Consider the following 25,091-nt stretch of genomic DNA (forward strand, 5'->3'; position numbering starts at 1 on the left):
GTCTTGGGGACTTAGACGGCACTCTTTACTCTCTTAAACGTTGATGCCTCAGAGAAGGCTGTCCTGAACTCTGAGAGGAGATGAGGCCTCCCTGTACCCTGCTCTCCAGCGCTCCCCTCTCCTCCCAAGAACACTAATTAAGGCTCATGGGATCTTAATTCCCAGGGATTGAGCCTGGGGCCTTGGCAGTGAGAGCGCGGAGTCCTAACCACTGAACCTCCAGGGAATTCCCTCTCGTAATTAGAGAATTACTTGTGCTGTATCCGATGCTGGGTCTGTTTTCCCCACTGGACTGTGAGCCCCCTGAGAGCAGGACCAGGCCTGTCTTGGTCACCACTGGGTCCCCAGCACTGCCCAACACAGGGCCAGGTATTGACCTGGGACTCAGAGAATGTCTGTGGAGCGAATGACCAAATTTGCCTTTTCTCTCACGTTCGCCTGTAGACCTTTGCAAATGGTCTTCCCTTTCGCCTCCCCTCCCGCTCCCTCTTTATTCGACTCATTTCCACTCGGCTTTCAGATCTCATCTCTGATGTCCCTCTCCAGGGAGCCTTCCTCTCCTGGCCTCCTCCAGCTCCCTGGCCTTGCCCTCTCATGACTCTGATCACTGTCTAGTGCTTCACCGATGGGTGTTTTTCCTGACTGTGAGCCCCGTGACGTAGGCACAGATGAGGCAGCTCTCTGTGAATGCATGTTGAGCGACTAAGTGACTCACTTGTCCTGTCTCTGACCTCCACAGCCCACAGGAGTCTTCAGCCGCCTGGGGGCCACCCCAGAGACCGACGAGGATCTGGCTTGGGACAGTGACAACGACAGCAGCAGCTCTGTCCTGCAGTATGCCGGGGTCCTGAAGAAGCTAGGCCGGGCCCCAGCCAAAGCCAGTCCCCAGCCCGCACTAACTGTCAAAGCCAAGGCCACAAGCTCGGTGGCAACGGCCGCTGCCCCAACGCTGCGGCGCCTGGCATTTTCCTCACGACCTGGGCTCGAGAGGAAGCCGGAGTCCCTATCCAAAGTCAGCATCGTCCAGAGACTGGGCAAGGCTGCCCTCGTGCCGGAGGCCCAGGACAGCCAGGTCACGAGCACCAAGAGTAAGTCCTCGGCTGAGGTCAAGGTCACCATTAAGAGGACTCTGGTGGGGCCCCGGGGAAGCAGCTCCAGCGAGGGCCTTGGTGCCCAGATGGACCACGCGGGCACTGTGAGCGTGTTCAAAAGACTGGGCCGCAGGACCTTCTAGCCCAAGGGCAGGGCGCAGGCCCCTCTCCAGCCTCCAGGCTCCATCAGAGTCTTCAGCGAGGGCGCGCGCGCACGCCCCCTGCCGGCTGCCGGGTGACACTGCTTGTCTCCCTCAGGCATTCCGCCAGCCTGAGCTTCCTGGGGATTCGCCCGGTGTTTCTGAGTCTGAGACGCTCATTGTGGCCCGGCCTTGCCGCTCTGGGACTTTCCCTTCTCTCGCGTCCTCTGTTCTCTCCTCTCTGACCGTGGCCTTGGCAGGACACACTTTTCTACCTCTCCAAGTGCCAAGTGCCCTTTTCCTGTCCTCCATTCCCCATCCTCCCTCTCAGCAACATCTGCTGCCTCAAACCCCGGCTCCGGGCCTCCCTGTCCCCCAGGGTGGGTGTCATCTGAAGGGGCTCCCGTATCCCCCACCCCCCTGGCTTCCTCACTTCCCTCCCTCCTCTGCCCCCTGCCCCCGATGCTTTGACTTCTCTCTCTCCGTCTCTTCACTCTGTTCATTTCTTTTCTGTTTTCTGTCCCTGTGGCAAGGCCCGACTGTCCGCTGCGTCCTGCCTGACCCTCCTGCACCTCCGGCCTCCCAGCGGCCCCCTCGTCGGCGGCGGTGGCGTCGAGCCTGTAGAGACTGTTAGCCACCGTCACTCCTAGGCTGGAGGGACCTCCCCAGACCCCAGGCTGCAGCTGGGGCACCTGCCTGGGCATCTTTTTCCCTGAAAGTCGGTGGCGGGTGGTGGGTAAGGGGCACTAAGAAGGGAAGCCAGCACCGAGAGAAGAAAACAGCTATTTTAATATATTTTTGTGACTTTCAGACTGTTTCCCTCCCCTCCTTCAGGGCGAGTCGCAGGACTGTTTTTCTGCATGAAGCATAGTGCGGGCGGGGCACCCACGAAGGGTTGGGCCTCGTCTCTGAGCGTCAAGCTCCCCACATACATAGGTGGGCCGTGTTTTTGCTGCAGGCCCCGAGGTGAAGGGAGTCACGGTCATGGTCATCATCTAGTTGGGCCTCCTCCTCCCCTCGGCAACGCGCAGGGCTTCTGTCCCTCTGCCCTCCCCTTCCACAGATTTCCCCTGTTTCTGCCACTCTGCCTGTGGATGGCTTTCCAGACTGCAGGCTTCATTTGTGTGGGTGCCTGTGGATTTGACCGTTTACCTACTCACCACTGCCCAGCACCTACTCTGTGCCAGGCCTGTTCTAGGAGCTGGGGATCCATCCATGAGCAAGGCAGACAAGTCTCTTCCCGCGTGGCTGACCTCTCTAGCCAGGGAGACAGGCGGTAATCAGTAAACCACAATTTGCCATTTGAACCATTTTTAAGTGTACTGTTCAGGGGGTGCCCAAAGAATTGGAAGGGTGACTGCAAGTGACCAGAGCCTCTTAGATGTTTGGGGCAAGAAGGCCTTTCAGAGGAGGTGACCTGTAGGGTGGCCTGTGTGCAGTTCAGGCAGAGGAAACAGCCAGGGCCGCAGCTCTGAAGCGGGACAGTGAACACGGAGAACACCAGCGTGGCTGGCAGGTGAGTGAGGGGCCGGAGGAATCTGGACCTCCTCCCAAGAGTGCTGAGGAGTCTGGGGGGGGTTAAAGCAGGCAAGTGATGGTCTGAGTTGCCTTTTACGAAGATTGCTTGGGCCACTGTGAGGAGGACAAGTTGCCAGGAAGGCAGGGGCGGAGGCGGGGAGGCAGCGTGGGGAGAGATGGTGGGTGGGGGAGGCAGTGGTGGACCTTGGGTGCGCTTCGGAAGGGGCAGCAGGACTCTCCACATGGGTGGATTGGAAATTGGGTCAAGGAGAGGGGCTGGATCACACCTAGATGGAGGACTTGAGCATCTAGAGGAAGGTGCTGTCTGTGGAGCCGGCTGGGATGGGAGGGCGCTCAGCTGTCAGGCGTTGACTGAGAGGTGAGCAGGCTGCTGGGGCGACAGCTTGGGGGGTGCTCAGAGTACAGCCGTGTTCAAAGCTGAGGGCCTGGCGATACCAGCTGGAAAAGGATATAGAGAGAGGAGGGGACCCAGAAGGGAGTCGGGGCCCTTTTCCCATGTAGAGAACAGGATCTGATAAGGAGATTACCAAGGAGTGGGCAAGGGGTTTGGAGGAGAACTCACTGCAGGTAAAGCTGAGATTAGAACTCATCCATTTTTTTTGTTTTGTTTTCATTGTGGTAAAGTATACATAACACAGAATTTACCGTTTGCACCGTTTTTCAGCGTACTGTTCAGTGGCATTAAGTACATTCATATTGTTGTATAACCATTACCATCATCCATCTCCAGACCTGTTTTTGTCTTCGTAAGTGATCATCCACTTATTTTTAGGTTTTTAGTAATGTCATTTGGGGAGGCTGCTGTGTGTCAGGCAGCATCCCAAGCACTGGGCCTGTGGTGTGAGGAGCCGGACTTCAGTATGAGGGGCAGTGGTAGAGTGGTAGAGGGAGGACCCATAGACCCCTTTCCTGGTGAGGCCCAGGCCAGACCCTCGTGGACCTTCTGGACCTCAGAAGGACGGCGAAGGACGGCAATGTCAAGAAGATTCCAGAGGCCGCCCTTTTGTGTCAGGGCCACAAGGGGGCGCTCACACACATACACAGGTTTCTTGCTGATCTTCAACTCCTCTTTTTACCGCCCTCCCCTCCCCCCCAGTAATTTCCTTGAGTTCCACTTCATGGATAATTTTAGCAACTGCCAGGGTTAACTGGAAGAGTTCCAGTTACTAAATTTAAGAGCACGGGGTAATTTCTTGATGTGTAATAGGAACTGAAATGATATAAAAGCACGTATAGCTCACTTCTCACGAAAAGCTGATGAGGTTAGTGGAGTCACTCTTGCTTCCTTCCAGAGGCGCAGAGGGGAACGAACTGCTGAAGTCCTCACCAGCTGGGAAGTGGCAGCCCTGGGCTTGCCATCAGGGAGGTGGCCAGGAGCCTCGCCCTTTAGCCCCTGCCCTGTGCTGCCTCAACCGCAGATTTGAGACAAGGCCCTTTTGGAAGGGGGAGGGTAGGGTCATAGGAGAGTGGTTTTGGACTTGCTATAGTTGTCTGTGCGTACATGTTACCCTGCCCCCACCAACTTACCCTAGGGAGCATTTGCAGCTCTGGGAGACCTCGGGCCATGCCCATCCTGCCACCGGCTGCCAGACAGGGTGGAGCCGGACACCTCCTTGGCCTCCTAGCCAGCCGCTCCAGAGTGCCAGTGTCCCACTCATTTGATATGGCGTTTCCTCCAAACCAGCCCCAACAGCTGTGGCCCACAGGGGTGCATTATTTTTTCTCTGGTTCTGTGAAACGTATTTGAGCATAAATAATACATACACATGGTGCAAAATGCCAAGATACAAAGGGCTTCATGGTGAAAAGTCTCTTCCCAAGTCTCCTAGCTCCCCAGTCCACTCCTCAGAGGCCACTAGTGTTACCAGTGTCTTGGATAAGCCTTCCAGAGATGTGTGTGTGTGCGTGCGCGTGTACACACACACACATACATTCACACATATATACAAGAGGAACACACAGTGCACACAGTCGAGCACACACGCACGTTAACGGCCTAGCTTACTTACCCAATCCTTTTTGGAAGGGAATTCAGGTTGTTTCCAGTTCCTTGTTATTACAAGTAGTGCTGCAATGCAGAAAGGTGGGGTCGATTCAGGGGTGAATTTGAAGAACTCCAATCATATCACTTTAGTGCAAACACTGTTATTGGGTCACTAGCAGATCTGAATGAGGTTCTCCCCCAAGATTATTGGCACTCTTCAGTCGATTTACTTATACATATATCACCCCATTCCAAAAAGGAATTAAGAGCAGTTGGACTCCTCTAATTGGAGACCCCTGGAGGAAGCGGATCAGGGGATGCTAAGAGCTAATATGGACCACCACCTAGGAAGTATAAAATACGTGCTTTGCTAAGTTGATAGGGCTTAAGAGGTGCTTTGTGCACTGGGGCCTGCCGTCCTGTGCTGCTTTTGGGAACCCTGCAGCCACCACTGTGTAGATGAGCCTGGGCTAGCCTGCTGGATAATGAGAGACGTGGTATGGCCAAAAAAGAAAAAAAGTAACGGGGGAACCCCAATATATAAAACATGCTTAAAACAGAAAAGCAGTCATTTATTAGCATACAGTTAAATGTTTATTTTGCATTAATTCATGCAAACAACACAAAATTCAAAGGTACAAAAGGATATATACAGTAAGACTGTTTTGTGCCCTACTGGGCAAAGACTAGCAAAAAAAAATTAAAGTGTCAAGTGTTGGGGAAGATTTGGAGTAATAGGAGCGTCTATACTGCTGTTGGAATGTAAGTTGGTATCAACCATTTTGGAAAATAGTTTGATAGGTTGTAGTGTAATTGAAGATGACATATTCTCCAACCCAGTAACTACCCTTCTGGAGGAGCTTACACATGCACACAGGACGTGTATCAGAATGTTCATAAGATCACTGTTGTAATGCCATAAAAAACTTGGAAACAACCCAAATATCCATCTGCTGGAGAATGGGCAGATTGTGACATAGATGTTCTAATTAACTAATGCATAGTGAATCACCTCAATACTTAGTGGCTCAGATCAATAATCAGTATCTCTTACGGCTCTGGGTGCTGACTTGCGCAATTAGACTGTGATAACTTGGGTGCTCTCACGCGCTTGCTGTAAGATCTTGGCTGGGGCTGGCGTCCTCTTGAAAGCTTCCCCAGTCGTCTGATGGTTAACCAATACTGGCACTTAGATAAAACCTGAGTGTGGGCTATCAGCCAGAATGCCTGCATGTGGCCTGGGCTTCCTTACAACATGGCAGCTGGGTTCAGAGAGCAAGCTTCTCAAGAGACCCAGGGAAAACTGTATTGCCTTTTCTAACCTAGCATTGGAAGTCACTCACATTGCTTCACTTCTGCCATAGTCACTAGCCCACCTAGATTCAAGAGGGACTATAGGCCTTACTTCTCAGTGACAGGAATGTCAGTGTCTCATTGTAAGAAGAGCATATGGGCTGAGAGATCATGTTGTGAACACCTTGGAAAATTATATAGGGTTGGCCAAAAAATTCATTCGGGTTTTGGTAAGATGACAAGGAAAACCCTGAACGAACTTTTGGGCCAATCCAGTACATCGATACTGGATGTATTACATTATGTATTGGATGTGGAGTATTACACTTCAATGAAAATGAACTAAAGTTGTACATATCAATATGCATAAAGCAAAACATTGGGTGATAAAAGCAAATTACAGAAGAATATGTGTAGTTTTAAAATATGCAAAATAGGGAGTTCCCTGGTGGCCTAGTGGTTAGGATTTTGGGCTTTCACTGCCGTGGCCCAGGTTCAGCCCCTGGTCGGGGAACAGATCCCGCAAGCCGCGTGGCCAACAACAAAAAAAGCAAAATAATGCATATTGGTTATACATACTTAGAGTGTAATGGAAGTATAAAATGCGTGGGAATGATGAACTCCAAGTGTAGGACAGTGGATCAGTTCAGGGGTGGGACGGGATGTGACTGGAGGGGTGCACATGGGGTCCAACTGTATGGTAGTGGTTTTTAAAGTTGGGTGGTGGGCACACAGGTGTTCATTGTGTTCAAAGTTTTAATACTTTCTTGGTATCTATTACCAGTTCAAAAAAACCAATTCTCTCTCCTACTGTAGATGCCTCAGTCGTCCAGTTCCCCTCTCCAGGAGCAATCAGTGTTACTGGGGTTTTACGTGTCCTTCCAGAAACATTTCATTTATAAACATAACTATATTTTCTCACTCAGATGGTAGAATATATGATAGTTTTACACTTTGCTTTTTTTACTTAATATGTATCCTGGAGATCATATCAGTACATAAAGAACTTAAGAAAAGTACTTTATTGAGATATAATTCACATATGCGACAATTCACCCATTTAAAATGCACACTTCAGTGGCTTTTGGTTATTCACAGAGTTGTGTCCATCACCGCAAGTTTAGAATATTTTCATTATCCTGAAAAGAAACACCCACACTCCTTAAGCATCAATCCCCAAGTCCTCTCATACTCTACCCCCCCCCCCCCCCCGCTCCAAGCCCTTGGCAACCAGTAATTTGCTTTCTGTCTGTATAGATTTTCCTCTTCTGGACATTTCATATAAATGGAATCATACAATATGTGGCCTTTTGTGTCTGGTTTCTTCCACTTAGCAGGTTTTCAGGGTTCATCCATGTTGTAGCATGTGGCAGTACTTCATTTCTTTTTGTTGATGAGTAATATTGCATTGTGTGGACATTGGGTTGTTTCCACTTTTTGGCTATTACGAATAATGTTGCTATGAACATTCATGTACAAATTTTGTGTAGACGTATGTTTTCAATTCTCTTGGGTATATACCGAGGAGTAGAATTGTTGGATCATAAGTTAATTCTGTTTTTAATCATTTCAGGAACTGCTGGACTGTTTTTCAAAGTGGCTGTACCATTTTACTTTCCCACCAGTAGGGTATGAGGGTTCCAATTTCTCCATATCCTTGCCAACACTTAATTATCTGTCTTCTTGATTATTGCCATCCTAGTGGGTTTGGAATGATATCACTGTGGTTTCGATTTGCACTTCCCTGATGGCTAATAATCGTAAACATCTTTTTAAAAAATTAATTAATTAATTTTTGGCCGCGTTGAGTCTTCGTTGCTGCGCATAGGCTTTCTCTAGTTGCGGTGAGCGGGGGCTACTCTTCGTTGCGGTGCGCGGGCTTCTCATTGCAGTGGCTTCTCTTGTTGAGGAGTGTGGGCTCTAGGCACGCCGGCTTCAGTAGTTGTGGCACGGAGACTCAGTAGTTGTGGCTCGCGGGCTCTAGAGCTCAGGCTCAGTAATTGTGGTGCATGGGCTTAGTTGCTCCGCGGCATGTGGGATCTTCCCGAATCAGGGCTCACACCTGTGTCCCCTGCACTGGCAGGCGGATTCTTATCCACTGCGCCACCAGGGAAGCCCTACGCTGTGAGAGTTCATTTGAGAGTTCCGTTGAACATGACGTCCCTTTGCCTCGCAATACTTCAGTGTGTATTTCCTAAGAAAAAGAACATTTTGTTTCATAAGCACAGTACAACCATCAAAACCAAGAAATTTAATGAGGATATAGTACTCTTATCTAAACCCCAGTTCATATTCCAATTTCATCAATTGTCCCAATAAAATTTATTATTGCCATTTTTATCCCCGGCTCAGAATCTAGTTCCAATCATGTGTTACGTTTAGGTGTTATGTCACAGTTTCCTTTTAAACAGTGAATGTTTCCATAACAACACAAAGGTCCAACTTTCTCCCGGAAGGCTTGATGCCTGCAAGTCAGCTGGGTTCCAGCCGGGATGGTCAGCTCACGTGGCGCCATCTTGTGGTAACAGCACGAATAGAGTTTATAAATCGTCTCCTTGGGCAGCTGTGAAGTGATTTCACCTAAAAAGAAATTAGGTGATATTCATATCATCTCATTTTTTCTTAATAATGTGGGAAACTATGTTTTAAATATTTTTCGGTCTTTCCTGATGGCGCAGTGGATAAGAATCCGCCTGCCATTGCAGGGGACACGGGCTCAAGCCCTGGCCCGGGAAGATCCCACATGCCCCGGAGTGATTAAGCCCGTGTGCCACAACTACTGAAGCCCGCACGCCTAGAGCCCGTGCTCCGCACAAGAGAAGCCACCGCAATGAGAAGCCCGCGCACCACAACGAAGAGTAGACCCTGCTCACCGCAACTAGAGAAAGCCTGTGCACAGCAATGAAGACCCAACACAGCCAAAAATAAATAAAATTAATCTTAAAAATATATTTTTTTCTCAATTCAAATAATCCACATACCTTAACTTAGCATAAAATGAGATTTTGCTGTATCTCAAATCTGGACTCACGCAGGTGAAGTCCAGTGCTGTGGGTAAAAACGAGGACTTGGCCTGAGACATCTTTGGGAATGGATCTGGGCGCCACAGTCTGGCTAAGTGATATTTTGCAAGAGACTTCCCCTCTCTGGGCCTATGTTTACTTCTGCAAAATAGGCCTTACAGAGACTTCTACCTGCAGGAACATATTCAGGTCATGGATATAGTTACCAGCACTGTGCCTGATATGTGGGAATTCTTCAATAAAGGTTAAGAGATTATTATTATTTGTTCAACTTTTTGTGAGTAGACAAGTTCAGACCTGAAGTAAAATTCACCCCAGTACAGAGCTTTAACTTTCCTAATCAAAACCACATTCAGTCAACAAATATTTATTGATCCCCAAGTCCCAACTGTGTGTTAGGCATTGTTCTAGATGCTGGGAATACAGCCCAAGACAAGTCTTTGCCCTCATGGGCAAATTTATGTTCTGGTTTTGGGGGAAGACAGTTACAAAATTTTTTTAAAAATTCTTTAGTGTTAAGTGCTAGGTAGAGAATTCAAATATGCTGAAAAGAAGTGACAGTGTGGCTCTTTTGGATTTGGGGTGACCAGGGAAAGCCTCTCTACAGAGATGAGATTTGAACTGAGTTCTGAAAGACAAGAAGGAGTCAGTCATGCAAAGATCAGGATCAGGGGGGTGACCAGTCCAGGCAAAAGGAACAGCAAGTGCAAAGGCACTGCGGTAGGAACAAGCTTGTCTTTTTGGTGGGGCAGAGAAGAGTTTTGTGTGTCTAGGATATGGTGGTCAAGGGTGAGAGTAGCTTGAGATGAAGTTAGTAAGATAGGGGCAGCTCACATAGGTCCCTGAAGACCATGGTGAGGCCTTTAGCTTTTCTTTCATGCGGGATGAGAAGCCATCTATGTGGTCAGAGCAGATCGATAAGGTGTTCAGTCTTAAGAGTAGAAAAAGTTTTATCCCAAGGTTTGCACTAAAGCACATTTAGCCTCACCTTACACGTTTTGGAAATCTGCGATGTGTTAAAAAGTTGAATGTGCATGGTGCATGGTATCTTCTATTAGAATTTTTGAACGATAAAACATTTTATAGAAAGGAAATTGGAACCAACATTTACAGAATCCCTTATCTGTACTACTGCCAAACACTTAAAATGACTCTAAAAGGATCTTTCCAACACAGTAGCATCTAGGGTGGGGCTTAGTAACTTCTGGCTGCGGCGTCAAAGATATTATTTCAACATTTCTGTATAGTGTGGGAAACTCTTTTAAATAAAAAAAAATTTTTTTAACAGTTCCAGTCTTCTTTGGGAATCTGATCAATGCTATGGACTTTCTCCCTTGAAAATGCTCCGCTTAGGATGAAGAAAGGGGAAATCTGAGTATTCCTGCTTGTATCTCCTGATCACCCATGTAGCAGGGAGGGTCCCCCCCGCCAGAGCCACTGCCAGGGATAGACCCCTCCAGACTTTGTCGGGTGGAGTGGAAGCCTCCCCATCTGGGGCTACCAGGAGGTTCTTTATGGCTGGCCCAGGCAGCTTGCCCCATCACCATCGGAGCGCAATCTTTGAGTAGCGTTGAAATGAACTCTAGGGGCTTATTCCCATTCCCTGGGGACAGAAGGGGACTTTGAGGAGATGCCCTCTCCATCCCTCAGGGCAGGATTCTTCATCATCTTTTTTGAATCAAGAGGCCTTTGAGCAGACTAAAGATGAGAAGCTTTGGGCCCTTCTCCCCAGAAGAGTGCCTGTGCAGCCCATATTTATAGTCATAGGCGGGAAGTTCACAGAATAGATTAGAGGGTAGAGAGCAATTTGGGGTTTTAGGAAATTTTCTCCTCAATCACCCTTGATGTGGAAATTGAGAGACTGAGACCCCCAAACAATAATTAAGTGGTTTGCCAAAGCAACACAAGGGACAGAAGTAGGGCTATTACTTTTCATTTTCCGGCATGATATGAGTGCAAAGCACAGGCTCTTGTATCAGACTACCTGAGTTCAAATCCCGCCTCCAGCCCTAACTTGTCCTGGGACCCTGAGCAAGCCCGTTAACATACTGTCCCACTTAACCTCCAAGATTGTGTTGACAGCAACAGGATAGCATTGGTGAGATTGTGTCAGGAACAGAACCTGGCCTGTAGTAACTGCTAAATGAATTCTGTTGCTACTGTTTTGCAACGAGGAAAGGCAGGCTCAGAGAAATGATGTTATTTTGACAAGGACACAGGAGAGGCATGATTAGAACTAGGGCCTATCTATTTCCAAAGCAAGTAAGTGTTGTTCGCTCCCACACTAGTGTTTTTCAAACTGCAAGGCACGACCCATTAGTGGGTCAGAAAATTAGTTCAGCGGGGTCTCAAACAGCACTGAAAAAAATATTAAATATCAGAGTGCATCATACATAGGGTAAATAGCATTTGGTTGCACTTTTTTTTTCCCGTAGCTGCACCTCACAGCTTGTGGGATCTTAGTTCCCCAACCAGGGACTGAACCCCGGCCCTCAGCAGTGAGAGCACAGAGTCCTAACCACTGGACGGCCAGGGAGTTCCCTTTGGTGACACTTTTGTTTCACGGGATTGTAAGTATACATCTGTGTGTTCTCGGTCTTTTTTTTTTTTTTTTTTTTTTGATTGCGCCATGGCTTGCGGGATCTTAGTTCCCCAACCAGGGATTGAACCCGGGCCCTTGGCAGTGAAAGTGCCCAGTCCTAACCGCTGGGCCACCAGGGAATTCCTACTAGGTCTTAAAATAGTTTGAAAGCCATCACCCTTTACTACTAGTGCCCCTACAAGTTCAGACACAAGCACACGGAAGCTTTCAGTGACATCTCTGTGTCTTGTAATCCATCCTGTTTCCCAGGAGGGGCAGGGATTCGAGCCAGCCCAGGAAAACTTAGAGGTAGGGGAATGGACTATGAGCTGGACTATGGAGCTGGAGTGGAGTAAATCGAGTAGGCCAGAGTAACCTTGAGTCTAGATCAGAGCAGAAGGGCTACTTTTTGAAACAAATATTCCTCGAGAGCCCACTCTGTGCCAGGACCTTTGCTGGTTAGTGTTAGGTACACAGCGATGACTAAGATAGTCCTGGACTCTTCCCTCTTGGGGCTCACTGTGCAATGGAGAAGACAGATCTGTTAACAGGCAGTGAGAGGCTAAAATGGTCAGGGCTGTAGGGGGGAGGCTCTGGTCAGAGTGTGATGGGGGAAGACCAGGAATTAGGAACACAGAGCAAAGAGTTCCAAGCTGGAGACCCACCAGCAGAGGGCTAGTTCCAGCAGTAGGTTTACCTTTGGGGAAACTACCACCCCTGAGAGGACTTTGCCTGAGACACTCTTGCAGACTTAGGTGGACCCAGGGTTCTTCAACTCCCAGCCAGGCCTTCTGTGTGGCATTACTAGAACCCAAATTCATAAAGTAGGAAGCCCCACCCAACCCATGAGAGAGCAGGAACTGGGATCCGGATGTCTCACAGCTGTCTACTACACTAGCTAATACACGGGCCAGGATCTGTGCTCTTTTTTTTTTTTTTTCCAGGGCGATTTTAAGGCATTTGTAGGCCCAAGTTACCCCGTGAAAAAGTTATACCCCATATTTAATTGCATATATATATCATGAACAGATAGGATTAATATTTTGGAGTTATAGCATATCTAATTGACATACACCGTTCTGTTTACATAAAATAGCCCAGGGACGCAGCTATGATTGTTTCCATTTTGCAGATGTGGCTACTGAGGCACAGAAAATGGTAAAGCCTTCTGCCCACAGTCACCAGTAAGGAAATGCAAAGCTGGGTTTGTGTGGCTTCAGTGCCTGTGCTCAACCATGAGAGGAAATACCGAAAAGGAAACCCTTCCTAACGCCCGCTCCAAGGCTCTTTAAGAGCCTCGGAACCTGAACTAAAGGCGAGAGCGGAGTAAAACCAGATCAAAGCGTATGTAAATAAGGACCAGGGGCTGCCGGGAAATATCATCGCGGCTAGCCTCCAGGGAGAGCGGGCGTCAGAGTCTTACTGAGCCTGCGCAATTTTTTTTTTTTTTCCGTCCGGCGCCTGCGCGAGGCACATCCCTTTCCCACACCGGTTCAAGCTTGCCTAATGTACGCAGGCGCCCTTCTCTGAGTCGGCCACCTCCCCTTCCTTGCGCTTGCGCTCTAGCTCTCTTCGCGTTCCTTTCTCCCTCTCTCACGTCAGTTCCTGTTTGTGGCGGGAGAAGGCGGTATTTCCGTCCAGAGGGTGGGAGGGGGCGGTAAGCGGGGGCTGGGGGGAGGGGGCGGGGGGGCCGCGCCGCGCGAGCCGTTGGGCCTGGCTCCGCTAAGGCGTTGCTGCTGGTGCTGCCGCCGCCGCCGCCGCCAGAAACACAAGGAGCGGGATCAAGCGTAGCGTGGCGATGGGCAGGAGTAGAACCCCACCAGAGAGGCTGGGCGGCCGCCGGTGACAGGTGAGTGCGCCAGCGCGTGTCCCCAAGCGCCCCCCCCCCCCCGCGATGGTCGCGTCCGGACCCCCAGCAAAGCCGCGCTGGGCCGTACCACCGGTGCCCACTGGGCGGGGACCGTAGTCCTTGAGCCCCCCCCCTTCCGGGACTGAGTTGGGGAGGCTGCGCGGGGGCGGTTGGACTAGCCCCGAGGGGGCGGGGGCGGCGGGCAGTACCACTGAAGCTGCAGGGGGCGCATATCAAAGTGTGGGGACCGAACCACTGAAGGGCTGGAGGCGTAGACCCCTGCGTGCTGAGCTGGGGGTTGGGCCAGTGGGCTGGGAGGGGAGAGACCGCCTGGTGTGCGAAAGCTAAGCCTTTGAGGGGGCGCGTCTCACCAAGTGTAGGGGGCTGTGGAAATAGTTCCTAGAGTGTGCTTAGAGAGGTAGGGGCTTCTGGGGAGAGAGCTGTATCTAGTGTGGCCCGGGTAGCGCCCTCTGGGTTGTACCACTGAGGTCCTGGGGGGAGCCATCCTTAGAACGTAGAGCCGCGGTATATCAAAGGAGGAGGGCTGTGATGTTTATAATTTTGAGGGACGGCGGGGGGACGGGCCCGAGTGGGTGTTCAGGGGAGTTACTTTGGGAGCGCTGTAATGCCGAGCGATGAGGAGGGGGTTCTGCCTCCTGTGTTTGGTGGGTGGAGCTTGGGGGTTTACGCTGAGCTGGAGGGGGAATCACCCTTTATTGAACTTCTTATTGACTTTGAGGGGAAGTGGATGGTCAGTGGGACTGCTGTCTACCCTAGAACCTTTTCATGTTATTAAACCTTATTTTAAGGTGTGTTGGGACACCTCTGAGGCAAATTCTTCCAGTGGTTTTGGCTGGGGCGTTGGGGGAGACGTCTTAGAAGCCGCTTGTTTTCTGAGCTTTCGGCTCCATATTAGGGAGGGGAGGGGGTATGGAGCTTGGATTTGAGGATCTGTGTCTCTGGATCTGCTTAAGACTTGGGAGGAAGGAGTGCTTTGAGGGACACTTCTCCCCGAGGGGAGGGTGGCTGGGACATCTTTATCCTTAGAATTCTGAGCACCCCTTTCCTCTCATTTGGAAGGCACTTGGGCTCAGCAAGAGGCCTGGGCGTAATTAGGTCTTCCATGGTCTGCCCTTGAACCTTGTTTACTCTTCCTCTGTCAGAGAAGCATCCGGAGCTCTGGCCTGAGGGTGGTTGGTGGTGGGTGCCAAGGGGCCAGGCACCACCCCAGGCCCCTCCATCCTGGCCATGAGGCCAGACACATGTTTGTGTCTCCTTGGTCCAGCCGCTCATCATGTTTACGCTCCCCACCAGGCGATAACAGTTGGCTTCACCATTAGGCGGCAATGAGGCTGAGTGCTGTTTTCCCAGCTGTTCCTCTCTGCATAGGCCAAGGGGACTTGGTGGCGGTGCCCCTGCCCCACACTGACCCAGGGAGGCCAAGGACTTGGGGCGGCCAAATCCCCCACGAATCTGGTTTCTCACTGTGGTTGCTGGGTGGGAGCTTGGCTCCTCAGGCCAGCCTGTGACCTTGGCTTGCTCGGTAACCTTTGTCCTGGGTCTGGAGTTCCCGGAGGGCTGGCCATAATCCCTGATTGACCCAGCTAATGTGGGCTGGTGATGTGGTCAAAGGGGGCAGACAGTCGCTCTGGTCCACATCATCAGCTTCCTAGCTAACTGGCTTCCATGGGTTGTGGTTGCTGGAGAGAACGGTCCCTGAGTCTCTGTGAGGCCACGGTGGCTCTGTAGAATTTCTCTGCGCCAGGGGTTTCTTTCTCTGGTCTGCCAGCTTTTAGAGGGTTTGCCTGATGGGATTAACAGCAGTAGTAAAAACAATAATCTTGAGACCAATGGCTGATATTTATTGAGTGCATTCTGTGTGCCATACACTGTTCAGAATGCTTCACGTGGATTAACTTGCAGAATGCCCACAGCCTAGAGCTTTGTGTACTGTTGTCATGATCTCCACTTTAGAAGGGGAAACTGAGGCACAGAGTGGCAAATCATTTCCAGAGCTACTGAATTTTATTATTATTATTTTAATTTATTTTTAAATTTAGAAACAACACTCTTTTATTTATTTATTTTTTAATATTTATTTTTGGCTGTGTTGGGTCTTCGTTTCTGTGCGAGGGCTTTCTTCAGTTGCGGCAAGCAGGGGCCACTCTTCATCGCGGTGCGCAGGCCTTTCACTATCGCGGCCTCTCTTGTTGTGGAGCACAGGCTCCAGACGCGCAGGCTCAGTAGTGGTGGCTCACGGGCCTAGTTGCTCCACAGCATGTGGGATCCTCCCGGACCAGGGCTCGACCCCGTGTCCCCTGCATTGGCAGGCAGATTCTCAACCACTGCGCCACCAGGGAAACCCTACTGAATTTTATTGAATGTTCACCCTATGTCAGGCATGTGACAGGCCTTTTACACACATTACCTCATTTATCTTTTATTCTTTTATTTTTATTTATTTATTTATTTATTTTTGGTTGCGTTGGGTCTTCGTTTCTACACGTGGGCTTTCTCTAGTTGTGGCGAGTGGGGGCTCCTCTTCGTTGTGGCGCGTGGGCTTCTCATTGCGGTGGCTTCTCTTGTTGAGCATGGGCTCTAGGTGTGCAGGCTTCGGTAGTTGTGGCACGCAGGCTCAATAGTTGTGGCTCGCGGTCTCTAGAACGCAGGCTCAGTAGTTGTGGCGCATGGGATTAGTTGCTACAAGGCATGTGGGATCTTCCCGGGCCAGGGCTTGAACCCGTGTCCCCTGCATTGACAGGCGGATTCTTAACCACTGCACCACCAGGGAAGTACCCCATGACCTCATTTAAATCTCAAAACACACCCATGGGGTAGGTATGGTTATGCCTGTTTTATAGACTCCTATGAGCTAGGTAGCAGTGTGATACCCATTTTACAGATGAGGAAACCAAGACACTTGCTATGAAGTGAAATGATTTGCCCAACATCTCAAAGTTGGAAGTGGTAGAGCTGGGACGTGAACTCCTGGCCTGGTTTAGCCTCACAGTAAACTGCTTGTCAACATGTAACTGGAACAGTGGTTTAGTTGAATCCAGGGGTGGACATGGTGTTTCTGTCCATTTTTCAGAGTCAGAAATTGGGGCTCAGAGGAGGAATTGCTTTGTTCTAGGTCTGTCAGACGCTTGGGGGCCAGACTGGGGTTTGAATGAATTCTTTGCTCATGGTCCCAAAGCTGGAGAGGGTCTCTGTCACCTCAAAGCTCCTGTCCTAGACCCTGCCAACTGCGGGCATTTCCTTCCCCTCACCCTTGGAGCCTAGGGCTGCCATGAGCACCTCTGCCGGCAGCCAGTCTAGCAGTTTCTGGGCTTGCTGATAAAACTTGGTCCCTCCTCAGGGTTGAGCCAGGGCATCTTTTAACCTGGGGCAGAATGTCTGCTGGGAGCCGGGAGGAAACAGCAGGAGAGACGTATAGGGGGTGACACAGCTACTAGGGGACCCGTGTTTGAGGTCCCTGCACAAGGATGGTGTAGTGGGCATGTGTGCAAGTTCTGGTGCTTTCATGTTCTAGTTGTGTGACCTTGGGCCACAGTGTTCACCTCTGTGCAATGGGCTCAGAATGACATCCCCCTCAGGCTTTCATGAGGATTAAATGAATGAATCCAAGAGGAGCTCTTAGAATGGTGCCTGGCACTGAATAAATGCTCCGGTGGCAGTCTGAGGGCATCGATCCTTCCCCACCCCCCCCCACCGTCAGTCCTCTCAGGCATCATCCTGGAATCCAGCCCCCCAGCCTGGCCCAGCCAGGATCCGGGAATCTGCTGTCCTGGTTTCTAAACTCTGTAAAGAGCTGTACTGAAGTGCTTCAGTGCTTCAAATCCAGCCCTACCACTTGCTGCCTGTGCGACTCTGAGCATGTTTTCAATTCTTCTGAGCTCATTTCATCATTTGTGTCATGGGATGATGATAATTCCCTCCTGATAGGTTGTCGTGAAGGTTAAACGGGTTAATTTCTGGAGAGCACTTACAACTGTGCAGGTGTAACAGTAAGCCTGCAGTAAACGTTTCCAGTTATCACTATTTAAGAAGAGTGCTTGGCACATGGTGAGCCCTCAGGATATCTTAACAATTGTAATTCTTATTACTTCTGCTAGGATTTTGAAGGCCCTTCCCAGGTTACAGAGCCTGGTCAGGTAACACCGGGAGGAGGGCAGGGCTGAAATTAGCATCTCCATTTTCCAGGTGAGGAAGCAGGAGGTTCTGGAGGCTTGAGGGGCGGGGCAAATGCAGCCCCCAGGTCCCCGCCACCTCCTACACAGTTGCCGCCCGGAGCCCCTCCTCGAGGTTGAAATTCTAGGTCCTTTCCAGATGTTATACTCTGCTAAACCCTTTTCCTACTTGTGCTTTTATTGACTCTCCACCATAGCTCCCAAGAGTGGTGGTAACGGCCTTGACCTGGGTGAGAACAGTCCTTTTGAAGGCCGAGAGGCAGAAGGGTGGTCTCCAACAGGGAGGGTAGCAGCAGTGCTTATGGGAGTCAGGGGCCAGGCCTCTCACAGCCTCGTGGGCGTGGGCAGGAAGTGTGGCTTTGATCCCGAAGGCATTGCAGAGCTGAGGAAAGGTTTTCATTCATCCGCCACCATTTATTGAACACCTGTTCTGTGTCTGGCATTGCTTCACGTGCTGGGGATACAGCGGGGCACTCAACAAAGGCCCTACCCCCGTGGAGCTGAGGGAGGCAAACCCTGAACCTGCTGAATAAACAAGGGGCAGGTTAAAGGGAGGTGCTTGGCAATTAAAATCTGGTGCGATGGGCTGTCAGCAAGGCCTCTGAGCTGATCTCAGATTGACAAGGTGACCTGAGGAGAAGGAACAGCCTTGGGTTGTGGGGGGAACCACAGTGCAAAAATTGCAGGGAGGACTGAGCTCAGCGAGGTGCAGGGACAGGCTGCGCAGAGGCCCGTGAGGCCCTGCGGGGTGAGGTGAGGTGCAGCTGAGGGCAGGCAGGGTCACTCAGAGCCTTGTAGACCATCTTGAAGAGCAGCTTGGTCAGATTTAGGGTTTTAGAAGATGCCTTTTGCCATATGAGAGGTTCTCAGGCTTCTGCCTGGCGTGGGGGTAGATTTTAGAGCCGGTCAGGGAGTTTCACATGCCTCCCACTTCCCCCTTGAGTAGAATCTCTGCCGTAGAAAGAGCGAAGGCCTTGTTGGGTGCCTCCCTCCTCTGTGGTTTTCACACCGTGTTTCCCAGGGCCCGTGGCTTTTCCCTTTAGGGACAGATGGCGGGGCTCAGGGGGCTGATTTTCTGCCCACCCTTCCCCAGCCGAACAGCTAATATCAGATAACAGCACAGAACAACAGTAATACCTGCTAAAAACTGTACCTGCTGATTCTGCCTTCCACTCAGCTTGTGGCCTGAGGGCCTGCAACGTTCCTGGCGCTGCTCTAGAACTTGGAAGACTGGGCCTTATGGGCCTGCCTTCTACTGGAGGCAAGTACCCAGCAAACAAACGAATAATAGGGCATCAGGTTGTGATGAACGTTTCAAAGGCAAAATGAATGAGGGTCAGGGGAAAGAGAGAGTGGGGACGTCATGTTTTAGCTGGAATGATCTGGGAGGGCCTCCCTGGGGAGGTGGCCTGTAGGTAGGACTGGTGTGCAGTGAAGAGCCACGGGAGACTTGAGTGAAAACCCCTCAGACCGAGGAGGAATCAGCTGTGGTTCCCACCTCGCAGGGGTGAGAAATGAGGCCTGGAGAGCCTCGGTAATCTGTGCTGGGTCCCCCAACACTGACAGGCTTTGTATTTGGGCAGAGTGGCTCCAGAGTCCCCCCAGCCCAGGAAGGTGCTTGGTAACCGTGGACTTCTAATCCCACACCGGAGCCTGGAACTTAAGGCTTAGCGCAGTAAGCAGGAGCCTGGCTGTTGATTTTCCCAGGCTCAGTCTGGAGTGTCTTCCTGGAAGGAGCAGAGCCCCTCAGAGGATGCATCCTTGGGCCTCCAGAAATCCCTTGGGATGGGGGGGATGGAAAGGAGTATTTTTCTCAGTTGATCTCTAAGCCTCTGGGGGACCCAGGGACACCCCTCCCTGGGCCCCTCTTCAACTTCCCAAGAGCTCTCAGTGGAAGGCTCTCAAGCACCAGGCCTCTGGGCTGCACGGTGGGGTGGTTCCGTGGCAGGCTCTTCTGGACAGCCAGCCAAGCAGCAGGAGGCCCAGCTTGGGGAGACAGCCCTGGGAGCAGACCAGGAGGGAAGGAGGGAGGGAGGGAGGGAGGGAGCAGGGGTGGGAGGGGTGGTGGAGTGGGAGCTCGGCCTGGCCCCTCGGGGGCAGGACCTGCTGCCAACTCGGCACCCACGTCAGGTCCCGGCTGTCCTGGGTGCGGGAGCAGGGGGCAGCAAGCCAGGGCTGGCCGAGGAGAGACTTACATGTCGGAGGAAGTTCCTCAGGCCCAGCTGTCCTGCCCAGGAAGCTCTTCCGCAGATGTTGTTTCTAAGGGTGAGGCCAGAAATCCAAGGCTGCCTTGGTTTGCCACCTTGTGGGCCCTTTCCAAACGGGCTGGGGTGGCTGCCGCTCCTTTGCCCCCCTCCCCAGGCCTTTGCAGCCTGGTTTCAAGGTGTTCATCATCTGTGTAGTGGTCCGGGCTGGGAGCAGCCAACCTGAGTGTGAACCCTGCTCCTGGCTCCTGTCTTGGTTGCCATGCAACGGTGGGGGCCTGATTTCATCCCTTGGAGATGCATTTTGCTCAGCTGACGGCACATCCCTGCCGAGAGGGGCTGTAGGGAGGATTCAGGGAGCTAACGTGTCAGAAAGTACGTGGCACGGGGCCTCCAAAGAAGGTGCTCAGTGGATCTGAGCTGCTGTTGCTGCAGGTTGTCAGGCTGGGCACCTGAGAGCAGAGAAGGGGCTCTGGATGTGGCCAGCTCGGGCTTGTTGGTTGGCAGGGAAGCAGTGGCAGGCCACTTAGCTGAGGTTCCCACTGGAGAGGGCACCGGACAGGAATATTCATCACGCCCGTCGCTGAGCAGGGGCTCGGCCAGACGCTGTGAGCGCTCCGTGCATGCTCTTTCAGACACATGGCAGACCGTGAGGTAGGCAGCAGCCACCCCATTTTGTGGAGAGGAAATTGAGGTGCAGAGCGCTACATAGACTGCCCGTGTTTTGCTGAGAGCTGGCACGGTGGGCTCTCTGTGCCAGGCACTGCTCCAGGGCTGTACATGCCTGCTTCCCACCACGACCTGGGAGCTCGGTGCAGCTCTCCTCCCCAGATGAAGGCCCGGGAGGTCATTGGATTTACCCAAAGTTAAAGTTTTAATAGGTGACAGACATGAAATTTGAACCCAGCTCTATCTGGGGTCAAGTCTGCCTTTTTAAGACTGGCTCTTCTGCCTCCGACCAATGCCACGGCCACTGTTTCTGGGATTGTTATTTCTGTTCTTTTTTGCTTTCTCTTCTTCTAGACAGAGCTGGCACAAGGAAAGCCTCAGTTGTCCTGGAAATGAGTGAGTTAGATCCACTTGATGCCTGTTTGGGAGAGAGGTTGCGGCTGCCTCTCATGCCCGTGGGGCCCTGACCTTGGCCAGCTCCATCCTTCCCCAGGGGCCAGGGGGAAGGGATGAGGGTGGAAGGCACTGATTCCTGAATGGCCTCTGGAGCCAGCTTTGGCTGTTTCTGGTCATTTGTGTATTCCATTCTCTCACCAGATAATTTACTGAGTACCTACTTTGTGCCATGTATAGTTCTGGACACCAGGGAGCAACACCTAGTCTAAAGGAAGCCGCGGAGAGGTAATGTTTGCCTTACTGGTGCTCTGAGGAAGGGAACAGAGATCTAAGCTGGCCATGGCGGCGGGGGGGGGTGGGGGCGTTGGGGAAGTCTCCTGAGGTGAGGCATTCAGGAATGGGCCAGGCAGGGTAGAGTCTGGGTAAAGGCCCTGAGGTGGGAGGTACCTTGATGTGGTGATACTGAAAGTAGGCCACTGTGGTGGAGCTGGGGGAGAGGGAGGGAGCGGAGGATGGCGGAACCCAGGTTGTTCGGGCAGGTCTGGGGTCCCCTAGGGTCGTGCTTCTCAAACTGGTGTCCAGAGACCTAGGTGGGGGGTGGCTGGTGAGGGTGTTGAGCATGTGTTTTGGGGTGGTGTCTGCGAGTTACCTGCTTTCTTTCTAGCTGTGTGTTTTCATTTATATGATATTTTTTAAAAAGTTAATATGGGCATGTCATGAATCATCTGGCTGATTCCTTTTAACCAGCTACTGACAGTATTAACATAGCTGCCACTTCCATAGCTCTGGCTAACTGAGGCTCAGGCTGGCCCTTGACTTTGGAATTCACCTTTGTGTAATTGCTTCCTGTCTTCCAAAGCGCCGGCCTCACCCCCAACTGTGCTGGAAGCACGTTTCGTTGGGTCCCCACGACGACCCTGGGTTGTCAAAAAAGTCATCTTTTGAAATAACATAATAAATGCTTGGTCTGGTTGGTATTAAGATCAGATTTTATAGACCGAGGATGCTGACGTTCAGAGAAGCGTCCCTTGCAGCCTGGAAGTGGAAGTCGGGATTTGAGTCCAGCAGGACTCCAGGTATGGGTTTGGGCCTCGGAGCCCTGTTCCAGCTCCCTGGGGTGAGCAGGTCAGGGTCGTGGCTCGGGAGTGATGGTGTAGCGTGGGAGCGTCACCTGCAGGGGACGGAGCGTGGGAGCGTCACCGGCAGGGGACGGACGGTCCAGCCCTGGGCCTGTGAGCGTCCATGGTACTTGGCTCGCCCTCACCCCCGCCCTTGCCTTCGGCTCCTGGTGCCTCATTAAGAGAGGTTCTATAGAGCTACACCTCCAGTATGCTAGCCACTAGCCATGTGTGGCTATTTAAATTTTAAGTAGTTAAAATTAAAGTGAAAATTTAGTTCTTTCGTTGGACTAGCCCCAGTAGCCGCATTTCCATCATTACAGAAAATGCTGTTGTCTAGATCAGCCATGTCCTGCACTCACCCGCTGTTACGGTCTTGGGCACACAATTTATTCTCTCTAGGTCTCTGTTTCCTCTTCCAAAGAATGGGGATAGTAATAATATCTACCTCACAAGGTGGCTGTGAGGATTATTAATATGAATCCAGGCCTGGCACGTTGTGAGCACTCAGTAAATATTAGCCCTGGTGAGGATCCTGCCTGTTTGTTCCAAGGTGCCCTAGGGATGACGTGGGGACTCACACCACCAGGCCCTGCCTCAGGGCTCGGCTGGGGAGGCAGGCAGAGGATGGCGGTGCGGAGCCGCTCCTGTGAGGGAGGAACCCCTCAGCCAGATGGGAGGGGCCGTGTGAGTGTGTGTGTGTGTGTGTGTGTGTGTGTGTGTGTGTGTGTGGCAGGGTGGCCCTGTTCTGCAGGGCATCGAGGATGGTAAGAGAGGGCTGGCTGGGGTGTGGGAGGGGCTCGGTTTCTTGAGAGTGAGGGTAGAGGGAGGTGGAAGAGGCTCAGGCTGGGACGCCGTGATTCAGTCTCCTCAGCTGTGTCCTAGCTGTCCAGCCTTCCTGTCCTCAGTTTTCCCCATCTGTGAAGTATGGGTCCTTGTGGTCCGCAAGTGAGCCAGGTGGTGGGAGTGTCAGGCCAGTGCATAGGGCTTCTTCTGGGCACAACTCCTGGAGGAGAAGGCTGGGGTACAGCTCCTGCCTCCCTGGGGCCAGGGGATTCCACACATTGCACCCTCTTCAGGCTGACACTTGCCATCTCTCTCCAAGCAATAGCCACAGCCCTTTGTTGGTTTTTTGTTTTTGTTTTTTGTTTTGGCTGCACCGCGAGGCTTGCAGGATCTTAGTTCCCCGACCAGGGACCCGGGCCCTGGCAGTGGAGTGCCGAGTTCTAACCACTGGACCTCCGGGGAATCCTAGCCACAGCCCTTGTAGCGGCCTCCCAGGCCCTGCCCAGCCAGGTCCCCGGCTTCCTCTGTAGCCACACACGCCTCGCTCCCCTCCGCCGCCTCCTGTGTCTCACGCAGGCCACACCTGGCGCTGTTCTTTCTTGGCCTGGCCCATTCTCCCCCAGGTCTCCAAGTGGCCGCCGCATCTCCTTCAGGTTTGAGCTCCGATTTCACTGTCTCAGTGAGCCCTGCTCTGACCACCGTTTATAAAATTGGAAACCCTCGCCCGCTTCCCACACACCTAGTCCTCTGTATACTTCTTTTCTCCATAACATTTGTCCTTCTGGTGTACTGTATAACTTATCTGTTTATTTAAATTATTTGTTTTAATGCCTGTCCAACCGCCCCCAACCCCATAAATTCTTCCAGGACAGGGAGTTCTGTTTTGGTCGCTGCTGACTCTCTGGGGACCAGAGCAGTGCTGACACAGCATGGGTGCCATACTTGTGGAATGAGTGAATGCAGGTTTTTTTGTTTCCCCTCCACTTGGCAGAACTCTGAGATCAGAAGCTGTGGTTCTGTTTGCCACCCCCACCCTGAATTGATGAAAGCTCTGGGCCTGGCCCTGGCTGTGTGGGGCTGGGGACACAGTGCAGACCAGGACAGGCCCTGTCTCTGCCTCGCGGAGCTCTGAGTCTGGTGTGGGAGGTGGATAATTAATTATACGAGTGACTGAGCACGGTAGAGGTGGTAAGTGCTGTGAGGGGACAGGAAAGCCGAGCTCTGAAGGTCTGTGACTCGTGAGGCAGGGGGCAGTCAGGGCAGGTTTCCCTGAGGAAACAGGGATTTGGCAGATGAAGATGGGTGGGGGACTAGCATGTGCAAAGGCCCTGGGGTGAGGGAGAGAGGGCGAGCAAAGAGCTAAGGGGACAGTGGAGGGGCAGGAAGAGCATGCTTACCAATGAGGCTGGAGAACAGGCAGGGGCCACCTCAAGTGGGCCTTTGTGGCCTCCATAAGGGCCTGTGACGTGATCCCAGAGCAGAGCTGTTTTTGGAGGGTCCCTCTAACTGCGACATGGTGCTCTCGAGTGTTACGGGTCTGTGGCCAGGCAGACTCAAACATTTGACATGATTTCTGTGGGTGCTGAAAGGCGGGCAGAGCAAGGCAGTGTGGGGCTGGTGGCAGGGAGGAGAAGGAAGTCTGCTCTGGTGCTTATTCTTGTCCCAGTATTGTTTGCAGCCCACCCACGCCTTCAGCCTGCCTCCAGTCTTACCTGCTCCAAGTAGACAGATGGGGCAGTTGTGGGGAGCATGTAGTGCTCAGGAGAAGAAAAAGTGTCTTCAATACTGCCTTCTTACCAAAGAGACAGTATAGGTAAAAATTCACATTACAGAAGCGTGTCATGTAGGAAGTGATGGTCCCCATGTCTCCACCTGCTGGGGAAATGCTAGCACCTGATAGGTATTGAGCAGTCATCGTATTGGGCTCTGTTTGAAGGCCTTTATGTGGATAAATTCATTTAATCCTCACAGCAGCCTTGGACCTTTGCTCCATTGTTATCTCTAACCTTCGGATGAGGAAACCGTGGTGGAGAAAGGGGAAGTGATTTGCCCAACGTCACACAGCAAGTGGCGGAGCTGAGGTTGAAATGCATTTGGTTCCCGAGGTCACCTTCACTCCTGCTCCCATTATTCTGCCTCTGTTGGCTCTTTGGCACAGTTCCTTCTCTGCACATGACGTTTAACATATACCTCGTGCCCTCCCGTGGAAGACATCGTTCCCCGTAAGA

The 25,091-nt window shown here is 51.7% G+C and overlaps 2 protein-coding genes across 12 annotated transcripts in view; both read left to right on the forward strand.

Annotated features, from left to right (window-relative positions):
• The window catches only part of LOC309837266 (uncharacterized protein C19orf47), a 28,020-nt gene extending 17,703 nt beyond the window's left edge, over positions 1-10,317 (forward strand). For 9 of the 10 annotated variants that reach the window (XM_082677707.1, XM_082677711.1, XM_082677709.1 and 6 more), the window contains one exon: positions 740-10,317. In XM_082677707.1, coding sequence (XP_082533833.1) covers positions 740-1,234 — 495 coding nt within the window. In that variant the 3' untranslated portion in view covers positions 1,235-10,317. The remainder of the gene's footprint in view (positions 1-739) is intronic. The other variant, XM_082677703.1, reaches the window with a different exon arrangement.
• Positions 10,318-13,327: 3,010 nt separating this feature from the next.
• Positions 13,328-25,091, forward strand: part of AKT2 (AKT serine/threonine kinase 2) — a 49,431-nt gene continuing 37,667 nt past the window's right edge. Inside the window, exon 1 of one of the 2 annotated variants that reach the window (XM_082677697.1) lies at positions 13,328-13,500. The gene's annotated coding sequence lies outside the window, so the exon portion shown is untranslated. Of the gene's footprint in view, positions 13,501-21,987; positions 22,036-25,091 lie in introns of those variants that run through there. The other variant, XM_082677701.1, reaches the window with a different exon arrangement.

Source organism: Grampus griseus (assembly GCF_964374135.1).
Source record: "Grampus griseus genome assembly, chromosome: 19".
Taxonomy (NCBI): Eukaryota; Metazoa; Chordata; class Mammalia; order Artiodactyla; family Delphinidae; genus Grampus; species Grampus griseus.